Raw genomic sequence first — 26791 nt, 5'->3', positions numbered from 1 at the left:
TCATGTAATGCCAGACGCATCCAATTCAAGCGTCGCAGCTGCAGCTGTACATTGGCAGCGGAACAGCAAATAGTCGACAAAAAGTGAATGCCAACAGCGACATGCCACATGCAGCAGCAGCAGCAGCAGCAACAAATTAACATTTTTTTCATTTCAAACTTTTGTGGCTTGATATGCGTTGACACTTTTTGAAAATTGCAGCCACAAAACAAAATGCGTAATTACAAAACTACAAACTGCGCGCGGTAATTGAAGCAGAAAGAGAAAAAGCCATGACAGCAAATCGCATTCATGGCGCCGCTGACAGTTATAAAATGGAAAGGTTATCTTTAACATCGGAGCAACAGCCAAACCAACCAACAGCATCAAACATGAAGCACGCTCAGTCAGTGGCATTTGCTCCTGTGCCCCTTAGCGGAGACATTGACTAATGGTCTGACCAGCAGCCTTAAAAGCAGCGTTGCAACAGTCTGGTCATGGCAAAGATGGCCAAGATAACAATGATGATAATGTTGCCGATGACAGCGCAGCACTTAACAAGCCGTTAGCCATCAGATAGAACTAAATATAAATGATAACCATAGAAGCGTGCTTGAATCTGCAATAACGTTTTACATCAATTTATCTTGGATCAATTGAGTATAAAAAGGAAAACTATATTCAAATCAGCCAAGACTCTAAGTCACTAAAAATATATATTAATAATCTAAGTCTTGACAAATTTTATGAAATTACTTAACAATTTGGTAAGTCTAGAATTCTATAAAATTTATTTAAAAACTTATTAAAATGTGCTTTAACAGGAAATCAATATAAGATTTCGAATCGTAGCAGAAAACTAAAAGACAATAAATTGAGTTTTTCGTAAAACAACTGTAAGTTGGTAAATTTCATTTGAAAGGAAGCTCAATTAAAGTCGACTGAGGTTCCTTGCTTTGCTTTGCTTTTGTGTGCTACTATTGAGTGCATTGGTCAGTTCAGTTATGCCAAACATGTTCAAAGGTATCAGGCTCAGAGTCAGACACAGCAAACCAATAAGTGACATCCAATGGTGAATCAATAGAAATTCCTCAAGTTCTCTGCTCTGTGCAAGCTAATGGCATGTCAGATGCTGAATGAGGCGGGTTAAATGAAAGTCAGTAGAAGCTTATTTGAAGCCATTCCGAGTTTTTTGCCGTTATGCACACTAACACGCACACATACATACGCAACAGCAGGATTGCATTTGCATTAAGAGGAAACAGGATGTCACATCACTCACAGTCCATCAAGAGCTGGCCATCAGCTGCTTAAATATGCTAATCTACTGTGATCCCAATGTCCTGCGATACTCTGTAGCCAGTAGTAGTTGCAGTTGCCTTTGTCATTGCAGTTGGGCGTGGCAGTTGCTGGTATTAATGCTACAGCAGCCACATGTTGACGCATTTTGATTGGTTTGCTCAGCTGTGGCATACTCTGACCGCATGCATAAATGAAGTTTACTTTACTTTTACTCTGCCTGACTGCAGTTAATGCAGCAGGTCAGGTTTATTTTTGTTTTTTTCTTCGTTTTTGTTGTATTTTGTTTTTAGCATCATGTTAAGTTCCACGACGTGGCGAACCGGTTGTCAGCAGCTGGAAAATGTATTTATAATAATACTATTTGCTGGAGCCCAGCTGAAATTTAAGTGCAGTCCAAGTACCTGGCGCATGGAGAGCGCGCGTGTGTGTGTGTGTGTGTGGACTTTTACTTTCAGCGAATGAGTACTCTGTCTTGCTTAACCCACTCTATCTCTTCGGCTCACTGGAAGTTCGGTCAGTTTGTAAAGGCAGCGGGCCCGCATACCCTTGCAAGCGTTTGGCCACAGAATGTTGTCTCTGCGAAAAGAGCTAAATGGGGTTTTGCCCAGCTTCTGTTGGACTTTTTTGGCCGTATTTTGGCAACTATGCTTTTGATGGCTTGATAAACTTTCTCTGCGCATAACTTAGAGTATGAAATAAAAGCAGAGCAACTTTTCGCACTCAGCACCCCGAGCCGAGTTCGACTTCTTGGCATGGCTTAGCTAACTTTATTGTTTCAAGTTTATTGCGAGCCAGGGCTACAAGTGGCTTTTGTGAGTGTGCGTGTGTGCGTGTGGCTGCACCTTTAGTAAAGTTTTTAGCATTTATAAGATTTTTGCCTCTTCACAGAGCATGAACTGTGCTCGATTGCAAATGAAGCTACCAGGCTGTGTGATTGGGCCAATTTGACTGCAGTTCGCTGGTCAGCTGAGGAAACAGCAACAATTGCAGTGCTGGACTGGAGAAACGTGTCTCAGCAATCATTAGAGCATCAAACTGGCCCTAACCGAGACTTGGCCAAGCCCAACTATGGGCCAAAAGCAACGTCGAACCGAAAAAGGGCAACATGCAGCAACAATGCGTCAGCGGAGAAAGAGACAAAGTAAGACGAAGAAATTGAGAGAAAGAGAAGAGAGAGAACAAAACCATAAAAGGCTAGAGAAGTGGGTTGTTGTTGCTGTGCTGTGTCAGCCCGAGTGCCTCGCTGGGAAATGGGCAAACGCCTGGGAAATGGAAAAGGAAATGCCCCGTCCGCATATGCTTGACACGGAAAATGCCATCACAATGCATACAAATGCCACGGCATAGACGAAATCCAATGTGGCCATAGAGGAAATCAATGTACATAAAACTTACTTTCTTGACTGTAAAGTGGCTGCCACTAAAGCCAACACCATAAGTGACCAACAGATTGTTATGCTTTTTGTTTAGCCAGCCCACGCTAGAGTGCAGCTGGACACCCATATAAAGACAACTCTCAATGCCTGAACGCGAGTCAATTGTAATTTTAGTGCTTCCACTTTTTGTCGTGAGTGTGGGCGCCGCGTGAAAATTGCGTGCAATTATCAAAAGATGAAATCAGCCGCCAACAGCCGAGCAGGCAAAGTGCAGGCTGCAGCTACTGAACACCAATTTTACTGCCCCAACAGATTTTCCTTCTCTCTCGCACACTTCTCTCTGCCAATGGCGCATTATTCAATGGAATTGTTGGCTGTCGTTGGCAAAAACCAGTTTGACAATGGTTATAAATAAAATTAAGAATGTAAAGAGAACAGTCAAGACAGTATAATGAGTCACAAATACACTGCAATATATGAAATCGAAATATTACAATAATATTTTTAATAATTTTTTGCAACTGACTTAAGTTTGAGGTGAATCTTAAGTAAGATTTTTTATTGAGAAACGAGTATATTGTTTTGTTATTTATCTAAATGAAAAAATTAAGGCAGAGAGCAGAAAAATTAAATTAAATTTATGTACCTATAAAATCTCATGACGATTCGTCTGGATACTAATGAAATGGGAGCAGCTTTCAATAAGAGATAAATAAACTGGATGTTTTTATAGTTATCCTTCTCTTTGTAGGCTATATATTATGTGATTCTTAGCAAGATTAAGAGATCACAGCTGCTAGCCTCTGTCTGTAAAACACATTTGCATACACTCAAGCTAATCCTTTCTCAGGGTCATTCAGTGTATAAATATCTCGATAAAATTTTAAGTGAAAAACTTTCAAAGAGATTAAGAACTTTGAGAGTTTTACATTTTTGTAATGCAGTAAATTTCAAACGATATTAAATTAGCATTTTAAATGTTAAAAAATTAAAAACTGAGCTACATTTAAGAGAGAGCTTAAGTGTTGGCTATAAATATATATATATATATATATGTATCTGAATAGATCGATTGAAACCTAGAAATTCACTGAATGCTAAGCTCGTACTTACATGCATGCTTTAGTATATAAATAGCTCTAATAAAGTCTGGGGCGTGTTGCACGATAGATATTTAAATTAATAAAGAGAAAACGTTCTAACACTACAGACCTGTTATGGCTAGCTTTACAAATAAAACTATTTAATTATAATGCTGCCATAGGAGATACGTAGGTGTAGAAGAACTCTATTTTAGATTGTTCAGCTGCAGTTGCTATATGCGCTATTGATTTATGGTATTAAATACATTGATTGTTGTCATTTTAAAGGTCCATTAAGCTACGCAGACAATAATAAATTGAATGGCTTGTTAGGCGGGCAATCTTGTAAAGCTGACAGCAGCAATTGCTTTGGTGAACAAGCACTTGGGCACAGCTGATGCCCCGCTTAACACGAACAATAACAACAACAATAAACAATGCGAACAATAACAACTTATATGAGTTCCAGTTGAAAACTGTAACAATTTTTCGCAGCCTGTGCGAAAATAAATAAAAATAAAACAAGAAACACTCCAAACAATATTCGGAATTCTCGATTCTCAGTTCTCAATTGAAAAAGCGGCTACAGCTGCGTTTCCGCTGACCGCCTTCTGATTCATCGCTGTCAACTCTCAGCCCCCAAGTACCCTTCGCCTCTCTCCCCTCTTGTGATGGCAAGAAGAAAAAAAGCAAAAAGCATCGACTGATTAAAATCAGCCTCGTTTTTTCGCTGCTTATTCACAGATATTTTTCCGTCACATTCTCGAATTGAGTTTCCCAACGCTTTTGGCGCTTTTGAATTTGTTAGCCAGCAAAAACGGCTATTGACAGCAGCCGTCGCTTTTAGCCAGGTTTTTGTATTATTTCAATTGCGATTTTTAATACGATTTAACCATTTCGGGTTTGTTTTTGCGTTTGCTTTGTAAAAGGCAGCGCGATAATTTGACTTTAATTGCAGTTTGCATATGTTTGGAATCACGATTTGCGGCTAGAGCGGATATAATTTATAAAGAGCTTTATTTTTCTTTAGAATCAATTACTCAAATACAATTGGCATTGAAATGGGCATATCAGAAGTTCAGTCAAACTTCTCAATCAATTAATGCCAAAGCAATTAATAAAATTTTATTAAAATATTTACGTTATTTAACGAATGAGTAAATTCAGAATGAATATCATGAATGAGCGCAGATGCAGAGAGCTTGTAACTTGATAATTACTTGACACTGAATACCGTAAATATTTATTAGTTTATCCTAAGCCCGAATATTTTTAAACAAAATGAAATAGTTTTTGCAACAATAATGAAGATTTTATATAGTATATATAGATTTTTATATAAATGCGACCTCATCATAAAAGCGACTTTGGAAATTGGTGTGCAAATTGCAACATAATCATTGCATCATTTGGCTTTTCGCCCTACTCCACACATGCAAGGAAAATCTTCGTTTCTGGTTCAAAAGCTACAGCGACACCATAAAGTAATTAACATTTTTTGCAATTTCATAATTTGTCAATTAATCAAATGTATTGGCTATACTTTCTGCCAGTAATGAACATTAAACAAGCCCTAGCCAACTATGGAAATTATGCTAATGCCAAATGCCAAATGCCGGGGGAGGGTAACAAAAGGCAACAACAACAACGAGCACAACTGAGTGCCACCCACACGATGACACGCGTTAATGTACCAAGAGGCGACAATGTTGAGACGTGCCCATCATTATCATTAACACTTCCTACACTGTCCGACAGAAATGTCGTTTAGTGCTCGCAGCAACTTCATTAGTGGCTTGAATTTCTGCTTTATTGCCTTTCGCATTCGCTGAGCTTTCATCGGTTTGAGTTTTATTGCGGTATCTCATCTCGTTTATCTCTCCGCAGAGTTCTTAGTTGACTGTTTGATGTGTCTCTCGACTTCTCTCGTGCCGTCGTTAAACAACAGTTAACCTAATTTGCATTTGGCTTGATTAGAGATTTTGCCAACTGCCCAATTTCTAACTAACTGGGCGTGATGCCTATCCCAGCCACCTAGAAGTATCTTTTTGGCAATACCTTAGCATTCCGTCTGTTGCTGTGGCAGCTGTTTTTTCATCATCTGATTCAAATGGCTCCATCAAAAAGGGGGGAAAATAACGTTATTAAAGTTAATAACTGTCAGTACTTCATGCTTTAATTATAATAAATTACGCATACGCATATTTCGCTGGCGAAAAGCAGAAGCAAGCCCAGCTCGAGTTATTTATTTAACGGAAATAGAAAAACGTCAGAGCAAAAGCAAATAACTCAGAATAAAGGAAAGCTGCTGAAAATGGTAATGATAAATGTGTTAACCAAGCAAAAACATCAAGGCGTTCCTTTAGCCCGGTGGGCGTGGCCGGCCAAAAGCCACAGCACCACAGCGCCACAGCAGCAAACGTTCAGCTGCATGAATATGCATAAATGATTAATGAACTCATCTACTGCCAGTCAAATGTTTTGTTAATTTTTGTCTTTCCACTTGTTCATTTTAAAACGAATCGCTCCTGTAACCAGCCTGTGACCCATTTAAATGGTACGTGATGCCTATGGTCAATGCACTCAAATATATTTTTACTAAACACTTATCTAAGTGCTAACACGACCCAGTCATGACATAATGCCCAAATATTTGAATCTAGTGCCCATAAATATAGTACACCTACTGTGCTCATCTGATAAGCTACGATTTGGCCTTATCTGCTAAGTATGTTTGACTTACCAACCGCAAAGAACCCTAGCAACAATGACACTTGCCTAAAGTGTTCATTGAGCATTATTTTAAGTCTGTGAATGTTTGCTACAAGTCGCTAATTAACCAGAGAAGTAAAGCTTAACTTGAATTGGCATTCATTTTGAGTAAACCTCTTATGAAACTTCTCAAGGCAGCAGACGTAAAATAATTATTATTAATTCATAAATTACTTTCTCTTTTATTTTTTATAATATGACTTTATAAAACAAAGTCATATATGAAACAAATAATTCCTTATTCATAAAGAAAAAAGATTTGTTTGTTATTCAAGTCACAAAAGCTGCTGCAGCTTTTAAGCCTAAGCTTTAAATCTGAGAAATAAGAAAGATAGAAAATGAATCTGTCAGCTCTGTCAATATATATATTTAATGCGAATTCACATAGTATTCAAACCAGCCGCGAAATTACATTTTGTGGTCTCATTTTCAGCTCATGTCATTGATCTTCAAGTAAGTAGAGCCACCTTCGACGAGTGCTGTCTCTTCGCCTTGCTGCGGGCCAAGGTCTAAAGTTACGAATGTGCAGCAATATGCTAATTAAATTTGAGCCGCACAATATGAGACGCACCACAGCTACAAATGTATATTAAAGTAGGTACACACATATGTGTACGTACAAATAGCCGTTGTGTATGCGAGGGCAATCTGTGAGCTATTTAGACAGAAAGCAACGACGACATTCACAAATGAAAAATGTGGACGCTTTGTTGGCTCAAACGCCACTCACACCTACAAGACACTTTACTTAACAGATACATTTGTTGTTGTTCAGTTTGTTGCTGTCGCTATTGCCGTTGCTGTTGCTGTTGGTGTTGCTGTTGACGCAGCGCTCCATTAGTCATGCCTTGGTCTGTTGTTACTATTCTGTCTACTGTGCTGAGCTCAGTACCAAGAATACGAGCAACAGCTACAGCAACAACAACATTGTGAATCTCGATCGCCAAATCGCAAATTCATTCAACTTGATGGACTCATCAAATGTGGTTTGCATATGCGGCTAACGACTGCAATTTGGCACTGGGTATAGAAGTTTTAAAGCCGCGTCGGCGGCAAAAACACAAACAAAAGGCATTTGAGACGTGCGTCGATGTGCGGCATAAGAACTAAGCTGAATTTATGGTATGCCAAGCTCGACAAGCAAAAAGTAAACACAGTCAAGTTAAAAGCAACAACCAGCAACAACAGTAACAATCGCCCAAAGCAGATACATATTATATACAAGGTATACGCATTCAGCTACGCAGCGAAAGAAATGCGAACGCGGCGGCTCCCTGGACTCCAGTGGAGTGGGTGCATTCGTGAAATGCGTGAGCTGTGTATGTAATGCGCTTTCGACAAGCCAAACAGCCAAAGACAAAAATATCTACACAGAAACACAGATTACACAGCTACAGTCGAAAGATACAAATGCAAACGGGGCAGGCAGCTGGCTTCTACGCCTTTCTGTGACGCTGTTGCGCCTTTGTTTGCAACTGGATATATTTGTATCTCAAAGTTCGCATTGGAGCCTTAATTAAATTTACAGTCCAACCGTTAACATAACCGAATGGCGCATTTCTTCAAGCAAACACTCGGCTCTCTGCCAGGTATGTGAAGCAAATAAGGTGAAGAAAATAAAACTAAAGCAAAGGTAAAGGTAAAAAAAAATAATAGCAAAGTAACAACGAAAAAAAGAACTATAATAATTGCGCAATTGTGCACGTAGAGCAATCGTTGCTCTAGCTGTTCCATTTTACCTTTTGTTATTGAGATACTTTTTTGTATCTTGTGGCTGCGGCAGCTCGTGTATTCGCTGTGGTATTCGTTGGGCGCTTTATAGCCTCGCCTCGTGGGGTTAATAATATTTTTGGCAAAGTTTTTAATATTTATTTTGCCAATTTTGTTATCTTCTGCTTGGCACACAGAAATTTTTTCTTTTATCTTAAAACTTCAATTCGATTTTTTTTGTTTGTTTTGTTTTGCTTGAGTTCGTTGCTTAGAGGTTAATGTCGCGTCTTTCGCTGCTGCTTAGCATGCCTTCGTTCAGGCGGCGAGTGGTATCTGCTAGATACTTTTGTAGCTTATGTGCTTGTATGCCTTTAATATCAGTCGAATCGGGGATCATATCAATAAGATATACAATTTCTGCGGGCACAGGTAGAAATATACAAATCTTAAACCGGCACGCATTCACAGTCGTTCTCTCCCGCTCGCTCTCTCTTTCTCTAGCTATCTTAAGACACACACACATACATTCTCACGCACCGTTGCACAGAGCGACTGCGTGGCGACGTCCGCTTAGCTCGAGACGCGTTCGTTGACTGAGCTGCGAGACGTTTGCCGAGATTTAACGGCGCTCGCTCGATTGAAAGACTCGATTGAAAGCAACAGGTTGAACACCGAGAGACTAAGAAAGAGTGCGATGCGATGCGATCAGTGCCTGGCTCAGTCGCTCTCTCTCTCTCACTACCTTCGCTCTCTCCATCTCTCGCGTTCAGTCTCTTTCGTTGCAGTACCTACCTGCTACCTGAGGCGCCCTTCTCGCATTATCATTAAACAGAACGCGAACTCCAAGCGCGACGTCGCCAGTCGCTATCATTTTAATTATGCACTCATGAGAAAGACGAGTCGCATTTTTAATGTTGCTGTTGTTCTTATTGTTGTTCTTCTCGTGTCTAGCTGGCCAGTGTAAAATTGTGTTCGCGGGACACGCTAAAGAATTCCCAAAGTGATTTCTGCAGCATATTTTCATACACTGCCGCAACTAAAGTGTTTGTCAATATTGACTGTATTTGTCGAATGTGTCAATAATTATTATGTAATTAATTACGTGTTTGATTATCATGTCAATAAATCACATTTGAAGAGCGCAAATTAAATGAATATTGATTATTTGCAAAATTTATTTGGAATAATTAATATAAATAAATAATAACAAATATGAGAAAATTCAATTTATATAAGCTTTGGACTTTTTTAAAAATTTTATTTAAATTTTGAAAACCTTTTCCTTAATTAATTATTATTGAAAAAGCAGCATATATTATCTATGGCATCTAAGTACTAAAGCTTGTGCTATTCATGCTTTTGCAGCCCTTTGAATAAAATCAAAATAGAAAATAAATAAATAGCATAATAAATGTTTGCAGATTTATCGCAATTTATAGATTTACTTGATTACAATTGCTTTAATTTATTTACATTTGAATATATCATATGTCGGCACTCATCACCGTAGTGTATACAACGAGCTTGAAGGGTTCTTATCTTGACACTCAGAGACATTCGTTGGCGTGTGAGTTTTCACAAAGTTGAAGTTGTGGCTGTTTGAGCTGAAAATATGACACGACAGCGCTTATAAACATCATAATTGTTTAATAACATTTAAATAGTTTTTTTAATTGGTTAGCCTCATGCGGACGCTTGCGGCAGAAGAATGCGCCAATGCGGCTTGCTGAGCCCTAGCGCAATTATTGTCGTTAGTGCAGCTCAATATATTATAATCAGTAAGGTGGCAGCCGAAAAGCAGGCGCCATATGACATATATATATGTTGAGTGCGGCAAAGTCTGCATTAATTGGCTGCAGCCGTTGTCTTTCACACAGTCGCAGCCGCTTTGCATACAGTTAAATACTGTTGCATGCTTTCAGGCACGAATAAATCTGAGTGACTGTAAACCCGAGTGATGGACATGCACGGAGTTGATAAGGTAGGCGCCCAGGCCGCGCGCTTTATTTGGGAAATGGGAAAATGGGCAGGCTTATGCATTAAGCGCCAATTAAGTCGCTTGATGGCCAAACTTATGAAAAGGCAACAAACAAGGAGGAAGCTTAAAGACCAAAAAAAAGGCAAAAAAAAACAGAGATATTGCGACGCGTTTTGAAGACGCAGCTCATGTAACAGCTGACTGCACAAAACTTTGATAAACATAACCAAAGTTTGGAGTGCCCCAAACGTTGGTCAACGTCGCCTAGCAGCCAAATTGTAATTAAAAGTAATCAAAAGCATTAGCAAGTGAAATTTGCAAAGCAGAGCTGCAAAAGCCGCACAAGCCAAAATAAAACTAACCAAAAAGCAAAAGTAAACGGACCTTTCCCGTCCATGTATTTGAGTTTCTGACTTCCTTAAGATGGAAACGTGTCACGAGGCAGATGAATGAATAAAAACAAAATTATGATCAACTATTAAGACTTTGCAGCTACTCTACTTCAGTCATCTGAACTTGAATTGCATTGAAAAACAAATTAAATAAATCTAAAATTGCATTAACCTTTTCAAGCAATAATCAACTAATAATACTGACAATTTCCAAAAGAAAAACTTCCCTCAAGACAATTTCTCACCTTCTTATTATGAATAAGAACTGTTAGCTTTCTCATATCTTATTATATTTGAGCTTAAACACAAATACAACGCATAATGGCTTGCTGAACTAATCTATAAATATCAATATCACTTTAAATGCGCCAAGGTTGTTCTCAAGGTGTACGTTTACTTTGTATTTTTGCTTCAAAACTGACTTCACATATATTTGTGCTCAGGTATTTGTGCGCCGCTCCTATTTCGACTTCAGTGAAAAGCAAACTTAACGGTGAAACCTGAACTTGAGTTGTGCTAGTCACGTTTAGCTGAGCTGTGAGTGTTCGTGTCACGCTCCGCTGTCGTGTCGGCGAGTCGGCAAGTCGTCGAGTCGTCTCGACTCATACAAAGTGGCACATAATCAAATGCCAGCAGATGATAATGAAGGAATGAAGTGGCAGTGCGTGGGTGGAAGACGAGCAGACTGACTGACTGACTGACTGGCTGGCATGCGACTCAGTTAATAAAGTTCTAGAGCAACAGCTAAATTTAATTTAGTTAAAAGAAATGACAAACACAGGTATCTTTGGGTACACACTCAAAGAGACGCCTGTGCCTCGGCTCGGAAATAAGATAAGTTTTCAAGGAGCTCATTACGCGGCAACAGATGCAGACGCAAAAGGCCGGCAGCAAGAGAAACATCAACAGCAACAGCAACAACAGCATCAACATCAACATTTTGCTTGCTGCATTTACGTGAAGAATCAAAGCAATCGGAGCCAAGGCGCGTGCACCAAATCATGGAGTACTCAAACGAAAGCAACATCAAGGCCAGCCAAGATTGATGGACAGCCTGTAATAGCGAATATGGAACGAGAGAGCGAACAAGAGATTGCTCGTATCTATTACGGTTAGCAAGAGTGGCCCACACCAAACTTATCACAGCCCAACTGTCTGCTACACATCATACAGACATCCGTTATATATGTACATATATGCCGCATGCTAAGGATTAGCGCGTTAATTGCGTTACCTGGTTACCTGGCCACTTGATAACGTGTCGCGTGTGACATGTTACCCTCGGGCTATATTGCATTTATTATCATTCATTTATTAGATTATTTGGACTAATTTCATTCACGACACTTGAGCCAAAACTTAAAGCAATTGCTGCAAATTATAAATAATGGAAGCTAATGCAAAAACTAAATCTGAACTTAATACTCTCTCCTTAGGCACATTTATCGTCCATTGTCAAAGAAAGTTTTTCCTATTCAAATTCGGTATCTGATGAATCTTAGACGTATAAAACTTGAACTCTTAATAGACCCTTATAATAAAAGTTGGGGCACGTCATAAATTTTTGTGCCCCAGTTATTTTCTACAGTTGTCGCGCAATATAAAGGCGAGTAGCCTGAAAATTAATTACTTTTAGTTAACGACAGTTTTATGTTAATGGCAACACGGCCACTGATTAATACGATAATGAAATGCCAAACATTTAAATGCTGCTCCAACTGACAGATGCTCTACACAATCGAATGGGGTGAGAGTTTGACACCCGAAGGCAACAATATTGTTCATTCATCATCTTCCATTTGTGGGCGGGTGTCATTATTGGCGCCTTGCTCAATACAAGTTCCATCCACGGCTACCCCGCGGTAGTAGTATGAAAGCATTATTTGTTGGCACAGCTGAGCCATGGCCAACAAACGTAGCAGCAGCAGCAGGAGGCTTTGTTGTCATGGCATCATCTGACCTATTGCCAGCTATTTTGAGCTCGGACCGCTCACCGCTCACCGTTCACTGTTGGTCATCAGCTCCAGTGGCGTTTTTCAATTTAGCCATTTCCGTCACACACGCGCACACATACACAGACACACACACACAACATGATTAAGCAATCAGGGCCGCCTAAAAGGCGGCCACATTTTAACTAAATCAGCGCCCGAACGGAAAGCAATGCCTAAGATTTATGTGCACATTATTTGAACTGGATGTGTAATAGAAATCTTTATGAGTTGGCACTAAAATAAAATAAAATAAAAAAACAGCTAACTTTGTGCCACACGAGGCCTTAAGTCGCATTAAGTGTTTAGATTGTAAGCTACTTGTATCCCATGTCGGACTAGAACTCGTGCTGACGGCTCCTTAATTGAAGTAAAATATACTAGTCGCGTTTCCTCTATTTGCTGTCAAATTTATTTTTGCCCCAAGTTGAGTTTGATAAATGAGAAATTGAAAATAAATCGTAAAATATTTTGTATCTATGGTGTAAGCAAATCTGAACTTGAAGCCAATTTTAGCTTTCTATTCAAGCGTAAATAAATGTAAGCAAATTAGCTGTGTGTGTGTGTTTGTCATCTGAAGGTCAAACTAATTTGTGTTCATTAGAAGGTTTCTTTTCATTGCGCTGCAGCCAATTCTCGTTCCTATTTAGAGGGAATCAGTCAGTCAGCCAGTATAATCTAAGCATAACCAATGCTATCCACCTGAGCAACCCAATCAACTAAGGGGTTACATAGACTACAACAAAGTGTGACACTCTCTAGGAATCGTTCATATTTGTTGACAGAAAAAAAGAGCTAAAAAAGCTAGTGTACTAAAGCAATTTAATACTTTTCAATTGATAGCTTAAATGTCGCAGTCTAACCCAAAACACAAACAGTAGATCGAGAGCTGACTAAAAGCAAAAACATGTCGACACGCAACTGGAATACTCAAGTACAATCAAATTGAACTCAATTTTGCAGAAAATCATTTTCATTCCCAGTACAAACTGAAATGAAAACAAATAAGAAAATGCTTATCCGACTATAAGATAGTCTATAAGCTAGAAATTGTGTTAAATTAGACATAACGATTTCATGAAAACATGATTTAGATATGTATAATTGATTTATGAATAGAGGCAAGTAGAGAGAGAGGGAGAGAGAAGGCTAAAGAGAGAAGATGAGAATGTGCTTCTTAACGCCTTTGTGTGTAAGTTTCCACAATCGCATAATGCCCTTTCTACACACTAACGTTTTCCTTAGTGAATGCCAAACAAATAAAATAAACCTTACGCGAATGGAGTATAAAATGTCACATGCGTTTGATTTAGGGTCTGACGCGAGAACAATGGTTCCTTGTGAGGTGGGCAGTTCGCGTAGGAGTGAACCAAGTCGCAAGTGCCATAAGGCAGCCTATCGAACAAAAGCCGCTTAAACGAAGCGAAAACAATTTTTCGCGCATATCAATTGAAAGCCAGAAGCGGCAAAAGGACTTAAGCTGTGCCTGAAGCCGAAAACTGCCATTGGGCTTGAACCTGAACTTATGTGACGGGACGGTCGCCAAAGGCATGTGCATTATATATATACAGAAACCGCTGCTTGAAGCACCACACATACACCGACTCACTTCGACTTACACACGCACGAATATCCAGGTAGTAAATTGTGGTTTACACAATGTGCGATACGTGTGTGATGGCCGCAGCTTGGAAAATTTAAGAAACTCACAGCGCAACCACTTGGCCATGTGAAACACTAAATGCATTAACATCAGCTTTTTTTCGTGCGTTGGCTGCAATGTGTGGCATTATATGTTGCAGCTGCCAAACAGCTTTTTCGACATTTAATTAAAAAATCAACCACGCCCACGCTCGCTCGACGCGCAAAACAAACTCTGCATACACTATATAATTATGGCTTGATGGTTCAGCCATTTCGTGGTTTTTAATTAACTTAACATTAAAGGTTAAGCGCACAAAAGAAGGGCGGAACGAAAGCTAAAAATGTGCTCATAACAGATAATATCGATAAAAGTATCTTTGAAAATTTTCATTTAATAAAATAATTTATTGATGCGAAAAGAATTCAAATTAATCTGTTTAAGCATATTTTTCAAGGTAAATTATAAATATTTGCAACAGATGTCGCGACATTATTGTGTCTGACTGTGCTATGGCAAATTATCCTTTGACTTGTTGTTTTCCAGTGTAGATCGGCTTAACAGAGCAGGGTAAAGTTATAGCTTAAAATGAAAACTGCTAAGATACGGACGTTAAGTAGAGTTGCTCTGAGGTCTCTATAAGGTCCAACGTCACTGTATCGGTTATTTAAAGCTTCAACGAAAAGCAATTAAAGCCATTTGGACTCTGCTGCATAGTATCCAAAAAGTGTTGGCCAAAGGCGAAATGCAGAGCATACAAACAGCTCAAGCGAGCAAGCCTTGAAGTCAAAGTGTATTGCCTGGCTTTAATAGCCAATATACCTGGCTGCCTTACCTTGCTGCGACAAGTGGCAATAACCGAAATAATATGACTGCACTGGAATACTTACTCAAGCAGCTATAAACCCGTAAACCACTGGCATGAGGGATAGTTAAGCCGTTAAGGGCAACCTTTGGCAAAGTTAATTGGCTGGAACAGCAATGCGGCAATGAAAAGCTGTTTATGTCAATATCTCAACTGGAGATGATAGAGAAAACATTTTCACAGAGCATTTCATCTTCAAACTTCCTACTATCCTCTTCGAAAATAATGATAATCCAAGTGGCAATTCAACTTAAAACCAAACAAATTAAATGATAATTCAACTTCAAGTGCTTGTCTAGTATCCTTTTCAGGTCTTTTTACACTAGAGCTACAACATTCATTAGGCCAGAACGTTTTCAATTAAAGCTAGTTGTTAGTGGGTACTCACATTATCCTGGTTGCATCACGCTGCCGCACCGACTCGTCCCGATTAAGCACCTCGATTATCATCTTCCGCTCATTTTCCGACAAATTCTCGAGCACCTGCGATGTGGCCACTGCCAATTCGGGGCCCAGAACATCTATGGTCTCGCCGGGTATGCTATCGGTTCCTACATCACTCGTTGCAGTGCTGACGCCGGCGGACATTTGGCCAAGGCCATAGCTGCTTGGCAGCATGCCGCTCGACATGCTGCCCATGCCCATGTTCATACCCATTTGAAGGCCGCTTACGCCTAAGCCCGACGCCGAGGCAGCACTGCCGTTGGCTGTTGCATTGCCGCTGCTGTATTGCAGCATGTTGTTGCTGTTGGGCTCACCAGCTGCTGCTGTTACGCTTGATGTTGCAGCTGCCACGCGGTGCTTGTTGTTGGCGTTTTGCGTGGGCGTGGGCGTGGGCGGTAGGCGTGCACTGCGTCCACTTGACATACTATACAGGTTAACGGAGTTTTCCTATTTGCTGTTCTTTGAGATTCGCTCTGTGTAGATATGTGTGTGTGTGTGCCTTGTTCTGCTGGTGTCTGTGTGTGTGTGGTTGGGAGTGTGTGTGGGCTTGCCTTTGTAGTACTCTGCTCTGCTGTCAACTGCAAGATCCCAAGCACACACACTCCAATAAGCCGCTTCGGTTGCCGCCTTTGTCTGTGTAACTTCGTAATTGTTTTTGTATCTGTTGTTGTTGTTGTTATTGTTGCTTTTGCTGTGGCTTACTTTTTTATCTAATAATTAGTCCCGCAATGCACAAACAATCCCATAACAGTTGCTGCCTTCTTAATTTTTATTTAAGATCTGCAAAGTAAGTAAAAATTCAAGCATTTATTTGTATTCAATATTTATGATTTAATTTTTATAAATTATGATTGCTTCTCCTTCAAGCTTTGCCATTTGAAGTGATTCAACTCACTCAAGTTTTTAATTCTTCAATTTCTCGTTTTTAGCTTAACTTGCCACATGTTGCCTACCTTTGAGCGCATGTTTAGTACAGCTTAACTGCACACCCAAATCTCGAAATTGTATTTCATTTACAAGCCTGTATTCAATTCCATTAGATTACTGAGCCTCTCTGAAAGTTGTTTTCGAGCACTCAGAGATGTGCTTAAAATTCTCTGAAGTGCGCTCTTAAGTGCTAAAATATGAACACGCACAATGGAGCCCGAAGTGCAACAGGGAAAGCCAGCAAAGCGTTTGACAGTGGAAAGGAAATTCAGTCATAATATTGAGCATATCAGTTTGCTACAAAAAAAGGTAAAAGCAATTGAAAGCGGCAATTTAAATGCACCGAGCACAACACACATGTGAATACACACGCACACCCAGAGAGTACACGCCCACAGCATGTGGCAGTCACACAAATTTTCATGTGGCTTGACGGTTGGCTGTGGCAGTCACAGCAAGCGTGAACCTTAGTTAGTAAGTTCTAATGTGTGTGGGTGTGTGCGAGTATGTTTGGCGTGTGTGTGTTTGTCTGTGTATCTAACATCTGATAACGCACACGCATATGTTTGGGCTTCCATTAAAAGCGAATTACAATGTCAAGAAGAAGAGAAAAACAAATGATAAATTGCAATGAAAGTGGAACAACTGTTTAATTAGTGTTAAGCATATTTAAATGCAAATGAAAGCCGCGTTAATGCATTGTTAATAAATTACTGCAAATATTACCCCAATTTGCCAAAGCTTGTCATTATAAGAGCACTCAATAAATTGAACAAATTTATTTTGAAATATGCAAAAGTAATATATGGACTCATTGAGCGCTTAAGCTTAGGCCTTTATTTCGCAGTTCAATAATTTAATTTCATTTCATTTAATTGTTTGTCATAAATTTAAATTTTTAATGTATACAAAAACAATTACGCGCAAAAAAAAATAGTCTATGCATATTTGAAATCTATATTAATGCAAATTGAACCTGGAAGTTCGTTCATTAAGAGCCACTTCTCTGAAATTTAAACCGACAAATTTGTTTTTGCAGGATATTCATGGAATAGCTACAAAAGATCTTTCTTTCCTGGAATAACTCCGAAAATTGCTTGTTCTCCTTAAAATCAATGAACCAAATTGAGCATGCACTCTTTTTCGAAAGCGCGTTGCTCCAAGAATTGGCGGAAAGATTAAATTTCCAGAAATGTTATATGAAAATATATTGATAAATCTCCCATGCCAAGCTCAAGTAGAATTTTTACATTTTTTAAAAAGATTAAAAATTTCCCATTTAAGTAAACTTTGATTGAAATTGTCGAAGCTTAAGGTGTATATAAAAATTAAATTGATAAGTTGCCAAGATGAAAATCATGTTATACTCGTGTCTTTTACACAACTCTGTGGTGCTTAATGAAAATGCTTCTCATAGTTCATAGTTACCTGCATAGCTGTGTAAAATTAATTAAAACGCTATAAATAAACTCAAAACTAGCAAGGAATGTACTGCCCACACAACCACACATTCACACACACTCACAAGCTGTCCTATGTAAAGCTCTAAGCTTCAACGAAGACCAGTCAGTTGGAAAAAAATTTCAATTTAATGTGATGAATGTGTGGGCATATGTGCATATGTGTGCACGATTGTGCGTGCGTGTGTGTTTGTGGCACACAGAGTTACTGTAACTGAAAGAACAATGACAGCGGCAACAGTCAAAAGACATTTAAATGACAATGACAGTTTAACTGTGGCACCAGCAAAGGCACAAAAAGGGACCTCAAACAATAATCACAAGCAGTGGACTCGGCGGGGAGGGGGTGAAACGGAAATGGAATACACCAGAGCGCTTGCATGCAAAGTCCAACTGTTTTATCGACTCTCACACACGCACACACATGTGATTAAGGCGGAAGTGCTGCCGCTGTCGTGGCTGTAACGTTACCTAGCACTGTGCCCACTGGAAACTTGGATGAACAGAGTTGAAAATTGAAAATGCCTCACAGTTGCGCGCAGGGTAAGACTATGGTGTGCCCGTGTCGGTGTATGGCCGTAACGTCTGACTGACAGCAAAGACATGCAATATCAATTGAAAGGCAGCAAAACGCGCCGCCCTCGACACTGGATGCTTAGACAGGCATCCTGAAAACGCAGGGCTAGAACAGGACAGGACACGATAGAGTCTGCTGCCTATTATTCTGACGCCTCGATGATGGATGCGCAGCATCGCATGAGCAAAAGCTCCGAGCCGCCCCGCTTCGCCGCGACTGCGTGTGGAGCAAATGTAATTAAGCATTTGCACGCTGCCAGCCTGAAGGCAGCGTGTGTGGGTCTCATCCTTCGCACAGCGTTTGTCTTATTGAAAATATGAAAAATGCACACGCCTGCAATAAATTGAGCACAATGGCACCATTGTTAGGTGCGACGGATGGGCTAATGGCATCCATTTTAATTCACACTTGCTGAATTTGTAATGAAGCCCACGTTACGTATACGCAATGTGCAACAAGCAGACAAACAAATTAAGCACAAAACTGTACATAAATATATTCGAAAGCTCACTTTAACGAATGCGTATTTATATATAACTTTTTATGCGAGTCACATAACAATGCCCAGGCACTCAGGCCAGCTGGACTATTTTTAGCCCATCCAGTGGCAGATGAACTAGTTGCTCGTAATTGAATCGGACTCGAACACACAAATCAATTTCAGTTAGCAGGCAGCAGGTACAGAGCAACAACATCAGGTAGGTTAAAAGTTTCTACTCTGAAATTTAAATGCACATTGCACATACGTCATGTTGTACAAGCAAAAAAGGTAAAAGCCTGCAAAGTAGCAGAAACAGCAGCAGCAATAGCAGCAGCAGCGGCAGCGACAGCGGACATCATGAATAAGCAAATGTATGGAAATAGAGTCAACATTTCAGTGTCACTGTCAAATAAATATGCATACGAGTAGCAACATTGTAGAATCTGTGCAAATACGACAGGGTCAATGCTAAAGCCTCGGAAGTAATGTTGACATCGTTGACAGCAATGCCAAAGTGCACAACAAGCTGAACAAAAAAATAAAAGAAGCAAACCCCCCACAAGGCAAACAAACATTATACAAAGCTGATATCAATTGAATTGTGGCAAAAGTGAATACAAAATATATTTATTTCAGCTGCAATATATGACTACAAGAGAAGTATTGAATAAAAGTTTATAATAAATAAGAGTAAAACAGTTGGTTGGATATAAATATATTGTGCAGTCATCGCTAGCTGTACTGAGCCTGTCAACGAAACCACTAGAATCCAGCCTAACAAAACAGGCAATAAGTGGATGAAGGTCACAGTTGACGATGTCATTTAAAAATAGTTAGCTTTTAAGCTAATTAGCTTTATGCATTTTTTATCATAAATTTTATGTCTGTTAATCAAGCATTTCATTTGGAGAAGCTTCAGCAATTCAGGCCAAATTCTGCCAAAAATATTTTCTCGAAAATTTGACTAACGAAATCGACCTATATTCCAGAAAGCCTAATCCAAAATGCTCAAAGCAGAAAAAACCTTAAACACTCATACAGGCAGCTGGAGCTAGAAAAGTATTAGCTAGAGAAACGTCACAAAGCTATAATCAATGTCAAGTCGTTTAGTAAAAAGTCAAACAAATATAGACACACTTTGCTTAACTATGTGTGTAATAGGGTTTGCGTGTGTGTGTGACATTTGTCAATGTCTGTGTGCAGTTCTGTTGCGCTTGTGTGCCCCACATACAATGCCTTAAACTCTGCTCAAATGGCGCATATATTACATACTATAAAATAAGCGTTAGGCATGACTACAACTGCACGCACACTCTCCGACACACATACACAGTCACACATACAAACAGACTGCTCTTTACCGGTTTCATTCATAAAGTATCTATGGATAACTTGCTGGTGTCAAGTGCTTGTCGACAAGCTTGTCGTTGACGCGGCTTGGTCTACTTTAAGTTCGACCGAGAAGCTTGGGGCGTCAGCATTTTAGCGAAGCGGAAGCCTCATCAAATAAAGACATGTGGCGCGTTCGAGTTTATGGCCTGAGTTTAAGATAAAATCTAAAATACGCATAGGCCGCTTAACCATTAAAAGCAAACAATAATGTTTTATTCTAATAAAAATGGCATTGGCATGTAAATTATATATTTTTCTTAACAGCCTTAAAGCAATTTCATCAATTTCGAATCGGCAGAGACATGAAGACCTAAAAGCATTTAATATTTATATGTTTAAATATTTAATAACAACAAGAGAGTTATGTTTTCTATAGGTACTATTCCCACACTTCAACCAATTTTTCCCAATTCGTAAAGAATCTCCCTTTTAAATATCTGATTTTTGTTTAGGAAATCCTTGCCTGTGTGATTCATAATATTTCAAGCTTAAAAGTCTGGCATTAGTGAGTTTCTCACAGATTTTTATCCCTTTACATATATATTATATATTTTATAAATTCATATATAATCTTTTTTACCCAATTCTTTGCCGCTCCATAAATCGTATTCAAACATGAGAATTCATTTAGTAATAGTAACTTGTTAAAGCGTCATTTCTAGTCAAGCATTTTAATTAATTTTTATATGAATGCAACTCAACAAAAAACTGAGTAAAATAGTAAAACTCATCTGAAATATTTTCATGTTCACAGTAAAGTACTCTAAGTAGCCTAATCAGTTTTTAAGTGGCTCAGTGAATTTTCGAATCAAAAGTTTTCAGTTTTGTTTACGTTGCTTACCAAAAAGTCAATGAACAAGTACGAAAGCAACAGAACTCTCAAAGTTTAACACAAAGCAGGCATTAACTTTTAAAATTAAAATATAAACCTATGCAGGTTAGATGCACTATAATTTGATCATTATTATTGCAAAGTTAATCTGTGTCTGAAGTTCCAACACATTAGGCCATTAAATGCGGCACAATTGAGGCAGTTTAATTTGGTTTATATCGATTTTATGTCATGCTAATGTAACTCTAATCGGTAGCTGAAAGCCCAACAATCAACTGGGCATTGCACATTGGAGCACTGGGCATCGAGCTGCCCAAATGAATTTGTAACTCTGCTTGCACGTGATTCGCCTCTCAAGCCCATCAGATGGAGAGTGGCGAAGAGTTGCTTTGAGGAATGCTTAAATATGCATTCGCATGAGCAGTTGAATAATTGAACCACTTTCCAAAATAGAACAGTCGAGCTTGTCCGATGGGCCTTCAAAGGCGGTCCGGAAACGACAACAAATCAAAGGCATACAAATGACTAGCATTAATATTTGAAAATAGTTGCTAGACCCGACCAACATATTGGCCGATATTACGAGCCTAGCCGCCACGGTAATGAACCAAACGAAGTGGCTCAACTACCAGCTGGCTTCTGTCTCCTGCCTACGGCTAGCAGCTAGCAGCTTCACGGCTGCACACAAGCAAAGGTTAAGTGAACCAGAAGCCGCAACGGTGCTGAATCACAAATGTTTGCCCGCAGTGAATGTGGGCGTACCAGTAACAGCATCAACAGCGCCAGCAGTCGCCAGCCGACGCAGAGGTGGACCCAGGCCACTTAACTTGTATAAAATTCATCAACGTTGTGTTCAGCATTAAAAAAAAAAACAAAGAAAAAATTGTGAGTTAAGAGAGGAAAATGAGAGAAAAATGACATTAAAACTGCAACACGCACAGTGGTACAAAAACAACACATATGTGTGCTAAAATATATTATGTTAAGAACAGTTATGTTGCAATTTCTTGATCTATGACAGTTCAGCTTAACTTCCAAAAAATAGCTAACGATTAAATGAAAATTAAATTCATTTTATATTCATTGCTCGGAAAAACTATTTGAATAAGAAATGTCCCATAAAACAAAAAAAACAAAAAAAAAAAAAATATATATATATATATATATATATATATATTCCATAGCGAAAGCAGATTAATTAACTTTGAAATCAATTTGCGGTTACTGGTGATAGTGAATCAAAAGCTGAATGTATAATACAGATATAAAAATGTTATTTAGAATTAAGCAGATAAATATAGAATCACGCACTTGACAACAAAGCATATACAATATTATAAATGTGGCAACATTTTGTTTTATTTTTACACATTACACTTGGAACAGGCCACTGCACACTACAAAGTGATGTACAGGATAAGAAGCCATCTCCTGCCAGCTGGCTACTTTACACACGCACACTCACATGAATAACCGTTAGTTGACATTGTCTGTGCGCGTTTGTTCGCGTGTGGCTAGGTGTAAGTGTGTGTGTATGTATGTGTGATTGCTAGCATGTTTATTCAGCGGTCTTGTGGCACACACGTCGTATGATTTATTCAGATAACAAAGCAAGCTGGGCCGGTCCGCTCATCCACCCGTTCGCCGCAAGCCCAGCGGTAAATGTAGGTCAAAGTGCATAAAAAAAGGGGCGCAAGAGCTGCGGCAAGTGGCAAGCGTGTGTTAAGCTGTTGGTCATATTTTTTCTGTTCTGCTGTTTTTTTATATTCCATAGCGAAAGCAGATTAATTAATTTTGAAATCAATTTGCGGTTAATGGTGAATCAAAAGTGTTCACTTGAAAGCGAGCAGCAATTAAATTGTTGTTTGAGAGGCGCTGAAATATTTATTGGCAATACAAATTTAAGTGCTTGCTCAATAAATAATGAGCTTAAGGAAATGCCAAACTGTGTTAAGTATTCTGATGTAGTCGAAAATAAGTTGATATTGACAGGAAGTTGAAATATTGAATGTCATTGTAATTGCCTATGACACGAAGCTCAAACTTATGTAGGCCTTTAAGATTACTAAAGTTTCTACTCCAACCAGACGTTATATTTGACAAACAGCTGAGAATGTTATGTGTGCTTGTGCAATACATAAAGGAAGTTCATATATTCTTAAATATTTCTTATGCTTAACAGGAGGTGGTAACTGATTGACAAGCTTACAGTATCAGATATTATTTTTGTTTTCTATTTTGACAAGAGGTTTACTTTGACAAGCAGTTCAAAATACTGTATATAATAAGCTATTACTTCTAAAGTCTTTGGGATTATAAAGTAGTCTCTTACAAAAGGTTAAATTTTGACAAACACTTCATTACGTTCTGTATTATTAGAAGTTCAATTGAATTTGGGCATTGATACAAAATTTATAATACCCAATGTTATTTAAATTGACTACATTGCTGTGCCTCGAGCTCTGGCGTTAGGTATTATACTTTGACAAGCAATTGAGTTTGATGTTTCGATTTAAGCAAATTCCTTTTACATTGATTCTTACTGCAAGCAATAAACTTTCTTTGAATCGCCTAGTTGACAAGTGGTACAAGTGGTTAAATATAGTAAACGTACAAATACAGCAATTTGTAATTGAAACCTCAAGTTTGCATGAGCCTCTCTCAATGAATTGTTTATTTACACTTGTGAAGCAAACAGATAATTAAGCGATATGTTTGATTAATGAAAGGACTTGACCAGCATGTCCTCAGTTGACAGACAACAATAGTATGTCCTAGTCCAAGGTATTATGTGTGAAAGTCATCAATTCATACAGTGTTTGCTTTGCATTCATAACAGCCCACAATCTCTGCTGCTTGTTCAGCCCATTTTTTGTAACAAAAGAAATGCGACGCTCGAAATAAAGTGACAGGCAGCATCTGTGGCAAACCTTTGACCTTTGTGTGCAAAATGGATGCCAAAAATGGCATCCGGCTATGCTTCAGCAGATTTCACACTAATGCAAACACACACAGACTCATACACACAAATATATGGGGTACACAAAACACACACACACACATAGTCCGGGTAAATATTTGCGCACGTTAATGACGCGCTTGACAGGCAGCGCACACACAGGCACACACCCACACAGATGCCAAGGGAATAGCTAGAGACAGGCAACTGGTTGTTGTTGTGGGGGAGAGTAGGCCGCGCGCTCTGTGTGTGTGGGTGGGCATGTCGGCTGGCCTAGCCAACATGCAGCTGTGCCAAATTTTGCATAACATTGAACTCGTTAATTAAATACCAAGCAGATTGTGGCCAGCAGCAGCAGCAGCAGAAGCACAAGCAAATACGGCGGCAGCTGCTCAGCGGACTCGTAATTTTCCTTGTGGCTGCTTTCATAACGATGCTAATGTAGTGCCGAGCCAGGCAATATAGTCAACACGCTTGTATATGTGTGTGTGTATGTTTGTAGTTACTTAAGCTGCAATCCATGCACACATAGCAACATGATGTATTGGTATTGCAGCTGATGTAAGTAACAGACTCAGCGAGCACATTGCAAAGTCTATTAAAGTAAACATTTAGCTGCACTGCCGGAAATTGCAATGGCGAATCAAAGAGGCTCGCCAGCCAGCAGCCAGCCCAGAGCGAACCACCCGAACCCAGCAGCCACTCGATAGAACGTTAGAGTTTTCTCTAAGCGCCATTTAAGCTTTGTGGCGCAACAATTGTCGAAGCGTAATTAATGCGATTTGGTTATGTTTCCATCGATTGGCGGCAGCCAACACACACACAGATACACCCAGCAGCTAGCTGTAGTTGTTGTTGCTGGTCCATTGGCCAATTGGCTTTTGTGTTCATTTTTGTAAAGCATTTTCTAAAAATGGCAGTCAATAAGCTGTTTATTGCTTTCGGCCCATCGTGGCAAAATTGTTTACCCATTTGCCATACAATGCGTTTAGTGTTTGCGCGAAAAAGTATGCTACGATTTTACCTATGCAAGTAAAATAGTTTAAACACTTCAAATTGAGGATTAAAATTATAATAAATCTGATTGGGAACGTAGATTGTGCTATGGATATATGTATAAAAAAATTATATATAAATATATATAGCATAAACTTCAACTCAACTCAGATTTATTTCTATTATTTAATACAGAAAGACTGCCAAGCGCGATTTTAAAATAATCTGATTTAAGGACTAAATACTAAAGAGTTTTTTTATCCATTTTTTGTGTCAAGCTATCAGCTATCTTGAATTAAGCATGGATTCTGAAAATGTAATTGATGAAAGAGACAAAATAGGAGATATTTTTGGAAAATGTTCTTAGCTATGGGAAGCTTTCAGAAAGTCATTTGAAATCTAGCAGATACTACAGTAGAGCTATCTAATTTGTTTCTTTTTTTTAATTATTCACTTTTATCTTAAGACTCAGATCTGTGTAAGCATATTTCAACGCTTGACGGCTCAAGGGCCACACGCATCAATCATGCATAGCAATTCATCAAGACAATTTGAAGCTTTTAATTTGGCAAATTGTTTGAGGTGTTTTTTGGAAATTCTTTACAACTATGAACGTTACATAATTATGTGCGGTATAGACACATTCTCGCATACCCCTCATATAGCTCACACCCCTGTGGACTCATTAGTGTATCCCCCTTGCTCTAAGCAAGCGTTGAGCGTATGCTAAAATTATCCCCAAGGTATAATAGAAGCGCATATATTTTCATATTAAAAGCACAAAGCTAGATGGCCATACAGTCGAGTACATATATACATATATATGTGTATGTGTGTGTGTGTGTATCAAGTATACGCATATACAAGTTTTTATGCCTGGCAGCCTTGTCTTTGTCATTAGGGCTGAGCCTGTTGTTTGTGAGCTGTTCTTTATCCTGCAGTTTTTTTCCATTTTCTTTATTTTCTTTTTCATATACTTTTGTGAAATTTCAATTTTGGTGCCGGGCCCCATCGTAAACTCATAAATCAAAATGTCTGCGCAAACAAAGCCCAAGAAATAAATGCGAACCAAAAAAACATGGGCCAGCATGCCCAACAAGCTGCATCAGCATGAGTGGGGGTATTATCAATTAAAGCAATAGGTTTAAAAGCAATTTTTGCGCATTGAATCGAGAGCTTAACGCATGCAATGCCATTTCGAGTGATTAAACAAACATAAAGGCAAGTTAAAAGCCTCCCACAAAGTGCATACACACAAACACACACTCGCAGCGAAAGTAAAAGCGAGCGAGAGAAGGGAAGGGAGAGGGTTTGTCGCCTGGCTTGGTTGACTCTTTGGCCGAATGGCTGCCAAACAAATACGGGTAAGCACGCAACTTGGCAGATTACTTGCGGATATATAAAGGCATCAATCTTTAAATGTCTCTCACAACACACACATATAAAGAGAGAGAAAGCTGCATTCGCTGTGGGTTGAGCTGAGTTTAGTTCCGACCATGATTGGAATCCATATCATAAATTCACGTCAGCTTTGAAAGGAAATACGCGACAGCTCTTTAAAAAGTCGTTTAGCCATCAAATGACTTTAATGCACTGCAAATTTGACGCATGTCGCAAAATTATTGAAAAATGAT

General features: G+C 39.0%; 1 protein-coding gene across 5 annotated transcripts in view; it reads right to left on the bottom strand.

Moving 5' to 3' along the window:
- The window catches only part of LOC111602008 (synaptotagmin-like protein 4), a 51234-nt gene extending 35251 nt beyond the window's left edge, over positions 1-15983 (bottom strand). For 2 of the 5 annotated variants that reach the window (XM_023318898.2, XM_023318899.2), the window contains exon 1: positions 15478-15971. In XM_023318898.2, coding sequence (XP_023174666.2) covers positions 15478-15956 — 479 coding nt within the window. In that variant the 5' untranslated portion in view covers positions 15957-15971. Of the gene's footprint in view, positions 1-8250; positions 8803-15477 lie in introns of those variants that run through there. The other 3 variants (XM_023318901.2, XM_030224859.1, XM_023318900.2) reach the window with 3 other exon arrangements.
- Positions 15984-26791: the final 10808 nt, after the last annotated feature.

The sequence above is a fragment of the Drosophila hydei genome, unplaced genomic scaffold (assembly GCF_003285905.1).
Source record: "Drosophila hydei strain 15085-1641.00,03,60 unplaced genomic scaffold, DhydRS2 tig00008119-arrow-pilon, whole genome shotgun sequence".
NCBI lineage: Eukaryota > Metazoa > Arthropoda > Insecta > Diptera > Drosophilidae > Drosophila > Drosophila hydei.
This window is presented reverse-complemented; position numbering and strand designations above follow the sequence as displayed.